The sequence below is a fragment of the Hevea brasiliensis genome, chromosome 1 (assembly GCF_030052815.1).
Source record: "Hevea brasiliensis isolate MT/VB/25A 57/8 chromosome 1, ASM3005281v1, whole genome shotgun sequence".
NCBI lineage: Eukaryota > Viridiplantae > Streptophyta > Magnoliopsida > Malpighiales > Euphorbiaceae > Hevea > Hevea brasiliensis.
In genome coordinates this window covers 27,964,971-27,976,604 of record NC_079493.1, presented here as the reverse complement: position 1 = coordinate 27,976,604, position 11,634 = coordinate 27,964,971, and the positions used below count along the sequence as shown (strand labels likewise).

At 39.8% G+C, this 11,634-nt stretch overlaps 1 protein-coding gene across 1 annotated transcript; it reads left to right on the top strand.

Annotated features, from left to right (window-relative positions):
* The first annotated feature begins 305 nt into the window (after positions 1-305).
* Positions 306-1,146, top strand: LOC131183125 (uncharacterized). The gene is made up of 2 exons (XM_058153147.1): positions 306-1,041; positions 1,139-1,146. Exons 1-2 carry the CDS (start codon positions 306-308, stop codon positions 1,144-1,146), a joined length of 744 nt encoding a protein of 247 aa, XP_058009130.1.
* The last annotated feature ends 10,488 nt before the right edge of the window (positions 1,147-11,634 follow it).

The following is an 11,634-nucleotide window of genomic DNA, read 5'->3' as shown; positions in this document are numbered from 1 at the left end:
AAGTAGAATTTTTAAGTGGATAAAATTCATGAGTGGAACTCTTTGGCATCATATATGGAAAAGCTATTTTCAAACTCCGAAGATTCTTTTGAGGACCCAAGAAGTTGCTCTGCTCCTTCTGCTAATTAATTCATGAGTATAACTCTTTGGCATCATATGGGAAAAAAACTAACTCTGAAGATTTCTGTGACGACCCGAGAAATTGCTCTGCTCCTTCTGTGTCAAAGTAGAAGCATTATCTGTATGTAAGTGATCTCTGTGTCACTGGTTGATCGTCTCTCTCTTCCTTTCTCTTAGCTCACAGAATGATTTGTAGTCGAAGGATCCTTTTTGTTGGATATGCAGCTCTTCTTTTTCTGGTGCTAATTCTGCAAGGTTGCTACGCTAGAACAAACAACAACTGCACCACATCTTGTGGCAATATCCACAACATTAGCTACCCTTTTCGATTGAAAACCGATCCTGAAAGCTGCGGCCACAAAGAGTATGAACTTACTTGTGAAAACAACCTTCCAGTAGCATACTTGGATTCGGCAAAATATTACGTTGAGTCTATCAATTACAATAACTACACAATTCGAGTGATGGATGCCGGTGTCCAAAAGGATAATTGCTCCTCCATCCCTCGCCATTCTTTGAATACATTCTATAACAGATATTGGAGAATTCCACTCCTCTATTGGCCACAAGTAGTCTCCTTTGAGAAGGAATACTATCAGACCTTAATTTTCGTAAACTGTGAAGATCAAGTACAGAGTTCTCCACTTTATGTGGATGCTTCTTCTTGCATCAATAATTCTGGTTATTGGTATGTAAAGGTTGGGGCCACAAATTTATCGGATTTGGCGGACTCGTGCCGAATAGAGCAGATAGCTATGACATCTATAATGCCGAAAGAAGTGAAGAACATTTCATATAAGGATCTTCACCGCATTATGTCATACGGATTTGAGCTTTCATGGTTTTACGGTTGCTGTGACAACTATAAGGAAAACCTCTGCAACCTACCAGATTATTTCATAGACTATTGCAGTCCTGTTGGTACGTCATTTTTTCATAGCTTCTTAAATTTGATACTCAAATATTGATATTCGTATCAATTTAGATTGTGTTTTGAGGTTGTGATATTGCAATTTAGAATCTTAATAGTTTTTAAGGCTTATTTGATTTAACAAATAACGGTTAGAAGCCTGCTATTATTGATTAGTGGCTAACGGCTCTAGCTAACTGCTTACAATCAATGATCATAATTAATTATCAAATATTTTTGCATAAATTAAATTATTTAAATTTTTTTACACGTTAGTCTATCATTCTAAATGCTATATATAAATTTTAATGTTTGAAATCAAATTAGTATATAAATATATTTTGAATCATTATTGGTTAAATATTGAATCACTTTTTAAAAAAATTATCATTTACAAAATACTTTAAATTGAACGAATAAAACCTTAGTCAATATCAAATAAAAAAATTTAAAAGAAACAAATATGATTCTTAAAAATGAAAAATAAAAAATATAAATGTAAATGAAAAAAAAAAAAACTGTAATTGCTGGGAGAAGGGCACGAAAGAGGAGTTTGGTGAATGAAGGAAAATGGGGAAAAATTAATACTCCGTATGTTACATTTTTTTTCTCTCTCTTATATTTCCTTTTTTTTTAATTTTTTATTTATTGATAACATTTACTCAGTTAATTACTGGATACTAACTGATATTTCTCTTCCTTAACGTAGGTACCATAGAGGAGTACATTAAACTCCACGCATCGGGTGAGGAATTGTTTTACTTTATTACTCTGCTACCCTTTCAATACAATATGTTTAGTCTTGAGGGTTCACGTGTATTTGATTTACGATTCTATTTTCAAGGTTTTTTTTTTTTTTCCTTTCTCGATGATAACTTATATAAGAAAAATATCTTTTATAAAAATATATTTTATTATTTAATTATAATATTAAATTAATAATAGATGTTTATTTCATATATGTATAAATATTTTTATATTCTAATAAGATTGTCAAATTTTAAAAAATACCTTTTTGTTTTTTTGAAAAAAAAAAAGTTATTTTGTTTGAAAATGATTTAGTTTTTTATTTGACTAGAAAAATATTTTCTGTAACCATTTTTTGAATTCTCTAAACTCTGAAAAATGCAGTAAATATTTTTCAAGAAAATATTTTTCATAAAGAAAACCTAAGTAATCACTGCTTAATTTTGATTATTTTGGAGAATTTATATTTTTTAGATTTATATTTTAATAATTGTTTTTGAATCATAAAAGAAAAGAAAAGAAATTTTGTTATAATCTTAATATCCGCCAAAATGTATAATCTTCATATGATTAGAAAAATATTTTTTTGAGTTCATTTGATTAGTTTTTCATTTGATTAGAAAAATATTTTCTGCACTTACTTTTTGAGTTCTCTAAACTCTGAAAAATGCAGCAAATATTTTTCATGAAAATATTTTTTTTAATAATTGTTTTGAATCTTAAAGAAATTTTGTTTTAATCAACATGTATAATCTTCAGATGACAAAATCAACATGATTTTGCCCACTTGTGTATGTTGTCAATTAGCTGTGAAATTTCCATAAATTGATGAACTTATGCTTATTAGGGTGTATTGCTAATTTAAGAGTTTAGGACTTAATTGTGGCGAAAAAAGTAATTTTTTTAAACAAAAATTATAATATATATCTAAAATTAATCAGTACAAAAATAAAAATAAAATTTTATGCTAAGTACACTTCTAGCTTTTTATTTTGCAAGGTGCAACGAAGAAAGTTCAAAACTTGGCGTTCTTTATGCATTTACTTTATGCATCTTCGTCAACTTTTATTTATTTATTTATTTATTTTGTAATATCACCCCTTTTTAACTCTTGAGAGTCATTATTATTGTTTTACAGGTATACTTAGTGGTCTATTTTATCCACGTGAATGCGGTAAGAATCATTCTATTTTCTTCATTAGTAAAATAGTGAGATCAGGTACATAAATCCCTTTTTCTTTTTTAATTTTCTTTATTTGAAGTTAACATATCTAAATTTATCAGATATTTTATTTTTTTTAATTAATAATAATAATAATACTGAGTTAAAAATCATTGCTTATTTATGGTTGTAATAGTACCTGCAGGTGGCAATAAGGGTGAACAGAAATCCATTATAACCGAAAAGTTAATTGAATCATTCTAATTTGTTTTTTAGTTCATTGATTTAGTTTTTGAGTTTGGATAAATTATTAAGATTAAAACCTTGAAATAACCAAACCAAACATATATAAGGGGTACTATGTCATTTTAGCTAGTTGTCTTCCTTCTTCAGAAGCTTCTTGCCTTCTTCTTTCTCATCCTCTTTGTCCACTAAAGCTAAAGCACATATACTCTCTTCGATGTCAACAACAAAAAATGCAGACATTCTTTCTCCTTTTTGTCAACAAATTTAGACTGCTAAACACCATAGAAGATACCAATTGCTCTTGAGCTTCTCTCTTTCTCTCAACTCCCTTGGTCCCTCCTTCCCTTCATTGTCTCTCCTCCTTATCATTTAAGCAAATCAAAATCCCAAAAAAGCTTTTAGTCTCTCTCTTATCACGTCTTGATCCCCACTTCTGCTCTCGTGATGCTAGTCTACTGCCTTCTTCCTTCTCCATTTTTATTCTTTGCTGTTTGGCTACTAGCTAGAACCCGTATCTTCTTGATCGTATTAAGGGTTTCTCATCTTCATCATCAATTCTCTCTCTATGAACCAAATGCAAACTCATCGATTCTTCTCTTGCCAAGTTCATGTGCTAACCACTACTAAGATGAGATCTAAAAAAGCTACCACGCCCATTCTGAAGAAGGACAAAATTATTGAAGGATTTGTGATAATATGCTTATTCAGAATCAAAGAGGCTACGCATCGGATGAGGAATTATTTTACGTTATTACTCTGCTACCCTTTCAATGCAATATGTTTAGTCTTGAGGGTTCATGTGTATTTGATTTACAATTCTGTTTTCAAGGTTTTTTTTTTTTAATTTTTTATAACTTATATATGAAATTATATTTTATTATTTAATTATAATATTAAATTAATAATAAATATTTATTTCATACATATATAAATATTTTTACATTTTAATAAGATTATCAAAATTTAAAAAATAATTTGTCACGACCCAACCTATGGGCCGGACCGGCACTAGGACCTGGGCCAGCCTAAAGCCCCCGAGGCCCGTAGTAAGCCTTAACTATTCATTAACCCAACTCTAAGGCCCATTTGGGCCCAATATCAAGAAAACAAACGGACAGAGTCCGCCATAAATGGACTTTCCAACGGGAGTTTTCGACTCACCCGACCTGTAAACACAATAAACAATCCATTGGGGAGCTCAGCTCACCCTCCACATACTCATCAACATAATAATAAATGGGAGCTCAGCTCCCTCATCCAATCCATCAAACAGACTTAAAATATTTAAGTTTACAGGTCCAACATGATAAAAATATTACAGACCAAATTCAAATAAATACTGCTAACACATGCGGAAATTCTAGGAGTAATTAAAATTACACAAACATGGATAAACAACTGCGAAGGATAAGCGAGTTAACCTGAATAAAATATCCTCCTGTGGCTGTAAAAATTTTTGAACAGAGTGAGCGTTCGACTCGAGAGTAAAATATCAATCTTAACTATAATCTCTATAACTATCTAAAACTAATGCAACTCAGAGAGTGAAATGCAACATTAACATCATATTCACATCATAGCATCAAAAGGTAATTTGGAGCACTCACGCACTCGTAGCATCAATCATAATATATTGGGAGCCGATCCTGCATGCCTCTTAAATCCAACTGGTGCCGTGAAGAACTCAAGCCGGACTTTCGCTTAATAAACCAAATCGAGGGTCCCAATAAGAACTCAAGCCGTGACTACCCTCGAAGGAATCGGGTCCCAAATAAGAACTCTGCCGTGACTACCCCGCCCCTATCCATAGTCCACACCACATCACACGCACGCCAACGCACGCGACACCGCCTCCAAATTACCACAACAACATCATGGCACTTTAATAGTTATCAATGCATCATAAATCGTGCCTAGAGTTTAACTACATAAATATATGCATATAAGTGATGCATGGGCATGCGAACATATAATAATATCGAAATTACAATTAAAATTAATATTTTACTCACGCATTTGACGACAAATTACCGTGGCGGCCGGGCGGAGGAAGAAGGCTGTCCCTCACTGACAATTACATTACATCTAATTAATACAATCGACTCAATACAAACAAAGAAAAAGACCAATTACGCCCTAAGTCGTCGTTTAAAATCCGCAGAGTCTCCCTATACCTAGGACCTACCCAACCCGCAAAGGGCTAAAAACGCACTTCTATATTCACAATCAATATATCAACAGCTCAATCAAATCACACACCCTCCCGGGCCCATCAAATCAATTATCCATCACAATACGCAAAATTTCAATTTAGTCCTTATTATTGATCATTTTTGCAAAACCGCCCAAACAAGCTCTAAAAATTATAAAACTTTGCCTCGCGGTCCTTAGCAATATTACTAAGCTTTTGCAATAAGAATCGTAATTTTCTAAGCTTCCACGTATATTTTATGGATTTTTAATACTATTTAAGCACTAGAAAATTACGAAAAACAAGCTTCGGGTTTACCTTTGCCGATTCCGACCTCGGGACGCCGGACGTCGACAATGGGGGTAGGCAAAATCTCGCCCAATCGAGACTTTTCGTGCAGTGCATGCAGTCCGAAATTTGCGCGGATCGTCAATCACGAATTTCCGCGAATTGAGAATACCTACACGAAGCCCATAACACGGGGGTTAGTACATAAATTTTTCAGAATTTTCTAAGCTCATTTAATGCTCGGAAAAACACTGCGAAGTTCCGTGGGACCCACCGAAAAACGTTGTCGGAAAATTTTGAAATTAATATCCCGCGAAGCTCTCGTCGAGTGGAGCGTGCTGGTAGCCTCGGTTTTCTCGTGGGATTCACGGTTTTCGAGAAATCTAGCCCAAAAGTCGAAATGGGCTAAAATCTTCCCGAGCTAAAATCGGACAATCCGCTCGATGGATTTCGGCGTTCTTGGTGTCTATGGAAAGCTCTCGCCGAGTAGATGGTTTTGGACACAAGACCCGGTCCAATCGGTGACGCCGGATCGGATGGCCGAGAGGAAGCTGAAGCGGCGCAGGGAGAATCGCGCTCGCTGCCGCCTACTGGCCGACGGGCCGAGAGGCTGGGCGAGGGGAGGACGCAGGGAGGCATGGCCGTGGCGGGGAGGAGGAGAGAGAAAAGAGAGAGAGAAGGGGAGGCGTCGCGCGGGAGGAAGAGGAAGAAAGAGAAGAGACCGTCCGATTCGACCGTCCGATCCGGTCCGGCTCGATTCGGCTGGCTCGATTCGAATACAAAATTTTGAATTTTTACTCACGGACCAAAACGAGGTCCAAAATTCAAAAATTCGAAAACTCGTAAAAATACGTAGACTCCAAATATATTTTTAGTTTTGCCACGTTGTCTTTAATTTAATTTTTAAAAATCATCAAAGTTTATATTTTGGAAAATCGAACCCATTTTTAAAATCAAAAATCTCAAAAATTCCTAAAATTTAAATAAAATTTAAATATCAAAAATACCCATAATTAATAAAATTTTGGGGTGTTACATTCTTCCCCCTTACGAAAATTCGTCCTCGAATTTTTACACAAGGCGAATAAAGTACATGATTATACATTGAACAAGTAAGGGTACTTGCTACGCATGTCCCGCTTCGACTCCAGTGCACTCTTCCACCGACCGACTCTCCACAAAACCTTAACCATAGGGATCTGCTTTGATCTCACTGCTTCACTTGGTAGTCCACTATGGCTACAGTCGCTCCTCAAATGTCAAGTTCTCTTTAGCTCTATCACATCAGGCAGACATGAGAAGGATCGGAATGTATTTCTGAGCATGGAGATGTGAAACACGGATGAACGTGAAAAGGTTGGGTGGTAGCTCCAACCAGAGGCAATCGCTTCCAACTCTATCGAGAACCTCAAAAGGTCCGATATACCGAGGTGCCAATTTGCCCTTCTTTCCAAATCTCATGACTCCTTCATTGGAGATACCTTCAGAATACATAGTCGCCATCGCAAACTCCACATCCTCCGTCTGGGTCCGCATAACTCTTACGCCATCGAAAGTCGTCTTTCGCCGTTCTCGATTAAAGGAACTACCTCAAGTGTACCGCACTAGGTCTACATCATGCACCTTCGCTTCCCCATTTCTGCCCAACACAGAGAGACCTACACTTTCTTCCATATAGTGCCTCATAGGGTGCCATCCCTATCTTTGGAGTGATAATCGTTGTTGTAGGCAAACTCCACCAAAGCTAGTCGCTCATCCCATTGACCTCCAAAATCCAAGACACTCATGCGAGCATGTCTTCCGTTGTTTGGATTGTCCTTTCGATGTCCGCCTGTCTCGAGGGTGGAAGGTCAGACTTGAGTTCAATTGTGTGCCAAGTGCCTCCCGCAACTTTCTCCAAAACCGAAGTGAATCAGGCCCTCTCCGATATTATGGAAGCCTAACTCCATGCAATCGACTATTTCTCGAATGTAGAGCCGCATACTGTGCCCGTAGTATGTAGTCTTTACAGTAAGAAGTGAGCCGATTTGGTCGACGGTCTACAATTACCCATATCGAGTCATATCCTCGCGTGGTACGAGGCAACCCCTCACAAAATCCATAGTGATCATTTCCCACTTCCATTCTCGGGATAGGGAGCTCTGCAGCTTCCCGACGGCCTCTCGTGTTCAAACTTCACCTTCTGACAATTCAAGCACTTGGACACAAAGTCTGCTATGTCTCTCTTCATGCCATTCCACCAATAGCTATCTTTCACATCATGGTACATTTTGGTGGAACCTGGGTGGATACTGTACAGTGTGTAGTGTGCCTCTTGCATGATTTCATTCCTGAGATTGTCCACATCGGGCACACATATTCTAGAACCTTGCACTAGGGCGCCATCATTGGCAAATCTAAACTCACCACCTTCACCTTGCTGTACTCTTTCTATAATCTTCATCAATTGTTGGTCTCGTGGCCGGGAAATTCTAACTCTGTCCCTCAAGTCCGGCCTCACCGAAAAGTGAGCCAACAATACCCTTCCTCTGAAAGATCTAGGATTAAACCTTGATCCATCAACTCATGTACCTCCTGAATCAATGGTCTCTTCTCTACTGAAATGTGCGCCAAACTGCCAGAAGATTTCCTACTCAAAGCATCTGCCACAACATTTGCCTTCCCAGGGTGGTACTGGATGGTGCAATCATAGTCTGTCAGAAGCTCCATCCATCTCCTCTGTCTCAAGTTTAAGTCCCTCCTGGAAGATGTACTTCAAACTCTTGTGGTCGGTATATCTCGCACACTTCACCATACAGTAGTGTCTCCATTTTTAGTGCAAAGACTACCGCCATTTCCAAATCATGGGTGGGGTAGTTACGCTCATGCCTCTTCACCGCCTTGAAGCATAAGCCACTACCTTTCCATTCTGCATCAAAACACACCCTAGGCCAACTCGAGGCGTCACAATACACGTGTATCCTTCACCACTCACAGTAGTGTCAACACAGGCGGTGGTTAGACACTCCTTGAGCTTCGAAACTCTCCTCACAAATATCTCATTCCAAATGAATGGAACATTCTTCTGGTCAACTTAGTTAAGGGAGCCGCTATCTTGGAGAAATCTTGTACAAAACGCCTATAGTAGCCGGCTAAACCCGTAAAACTTCGCACCTCAGTGATTGTTGTATGCCTAAGCCAATCAGTTACAGCTTCAATTTTCTTGGGATCCACTTGAATACCGTCTCTAGAAACCACGTGTCCCAAGAATGAGATGCTTTCTAGACAAAATTCACATTTTTAACATTTGGCGTATAGCCGTGCTCCTCAACGCCCGCAACACCATCCTCAAGTGCCACACGTGTTCTTCCTCGATCCGAGAGTATACGGAATGTCATCTATGAATACGATGACAAACGGTCCAAAAATTGCTTGAACACGCTGTTCATCAAGTCCATGAAGGCTGCTGGTGCATTAGTGAGTCCAAAAGACATCACCAAGAACTCATAATGACCATATCTTGTCCTGAAAGCCGTTTTGGACACGTCCTCATCCCTGATTCTCAACTGATGGTAGCCTGATCGCAGGTCTATCTTGGAAAAGAATCTAGCCCCTTGGAGCTGATCAAATAGATCATCGATCCGAGGAAGTGGATACTTGTTCTTCACAGTCACTTTGTTCAGCTGTCTATAGTCAATACACAACCTCAACGACCCATCCTTCTTTCTCACGAATAGAACAGGAGCACCCCAGGGTGAAGTGCTCGGACGTATGAAACCCTTGTCCAAAAGCTCCTGTAGTTGCTCCTTCAGCTCTTTCAATTCCGCTGGTGCCATCCTGTAAGGTGGCATGGATATGGGGTTTGTACCCGGAATAACATCAATGCAGAACTCTATTCCCCTTTCTGGTGGCAACCCTGGAAGCTCTTCAGGGAAGACATCCATGAATTCTCTGACAACAGGAACATTTTCCATATTGACACCTTCTACAGATGTATCTCTCACCAATGCCAAATACCCTTGGCATCCACGCCTCAACATTTTTCTGGCACTAATTGCTGACACCAAATTATATGGAGCCACGCTCCTGTCACCATCAAAGCTAAACTCTTCCACACCAGGTATGTGGAAGTATACCTTTTTGTTCCTGCAGTCTAAGGTGGCATAATGAGTTGCCAACCAGTCCATCACCAGGATTACATCGAAATCCATTACTGGTAGAGGAACCAAGTCTGCTGGGAGGATCTTTCCATCCACTACCACTGGGCTACCCGGAAATACCATGTCTACATCTATGTTGTCACTAAGTGGGGTAGCTACTGACAAAGGGCACTCTAAAGTTGTAGGGTTTCTACCCAACCTCATGGCAAACACAGGGGAGACAAATGAGTGCGTAGCACCCGGATCTATCAAAACACGAGCCTCATAAGAACAGACCAGAAGAATACCTGCCACAACTGCATTTGAAGCTTGAGCATCCTGGTGGGTCAGGGTGAAAACCCGAGCTTGACCCCTACCCTGAGTGGCAGAACCCTGATACTGACTTCTACCTCCTGATCTGCCTCCAAATCCACGTCCCCCTTGTCCTCGGCCTTGTACTGATCGCTGCCATGTTGGAAGCACCGGATACAATTGTCGAGGAACATTTGCAGTAACCCCGTGACCCCATCGTGGCTCATCAAAACGGGGCGCTCTAGCAAAGTGACCCGGTTGGCGACACCTGAAGCATACTCCTGACGCCATCATTCTCGGTCCTGAATGTCCTCTTCCACACTGTGGACACGGTGCCAAAGAGGATCCTGAGCTGACCAGAATCTGCTACCTGAATCGTGACCACCTTTGGATCCGCACTCGTGAATCCTCGTGGATTGTGTCTAAAACCACTTTTCTTGTTCCTACTCTTTCCTCTGTAATTACTCGCCACCACTATCCGAGTACCCATGGAAGGGACACCGAGGAACCTCTGCTCGCTTTTCTTTGCTCTTCCGTCATCCACAAAGCATAATCGATCTCAATCGTCTAGCTCGATCAACCACCACATCAAAAGACGATCGGACATCATGGCAGTTTGCATATCTCCTGTCAAGCCCCTTTAGGAATCTTTTCACCTTCATCTTTTCTGTAGCTACTGCTGCAGGGGCATATCTGCTCAATTCCAGAAATTCTGTAGCATATTCATCTACAGACCTGCCATTCTGTCTTAAGGCCTCAAAGGCCCACTGCTTCTGATCTCTGAAGCTTTCTGGCACAAACCGATTAATAAAAAGTTCCACAAACTGAGCCCATGTCAAACCCTCCATCCGGGGTAACACGTAGTCATTCATCCATTGTCTAGGCATAGGCCCCATGACGTGCTGCATACACTCTATCAATCTTCTATCACCAATCAGAATTGCTCTCGCACATGCGAGAATCCAAAAACCGATATGCATCGTCTGACACATCATAGGTACCAGGCACCAACTTCTTGAAATTTATAATCTGTTTGTAAGATTCCTCTCTTGGTGCGGCGGACTGCTGCTGCTGTGAAGGGTGGACCATATACTGCGCCATCATGTCGATGGTTCTCTGCAGACCAGCTAGAGTAGCTGCCATGGGGTCCATGGGACCCTGTGCCATGAAAGACTGTTCCTGAACTGTGGGTAGCTGCTCTTCTACTTGAGCAGCTCTAGGCCTCCTACCCCGCCTCCTCGGGGCAGGCGCCTCATCCTGTGCTGACACCTCGTCAGGCACATCTGGCTCTGGTGCAGTGGCAGCTCTTCTGCTTCTACGCATTTTCCTGAAATTCAGCAGCATTAGCCCACAAAATTCAAAACTGCACATTACACAGCTCTATAGACTCATATTTATACATAACATATGGAGCAGAAACTAGAAGCAAAGATGACAATGCAAGACGAATGTGGACCCTATATTTCCGCATGTGACTCCTAGTAGACTCTTCCCAACACTTTAGACAACATTCCCTAAGAATCTGGAGCCTAAGCTCTGA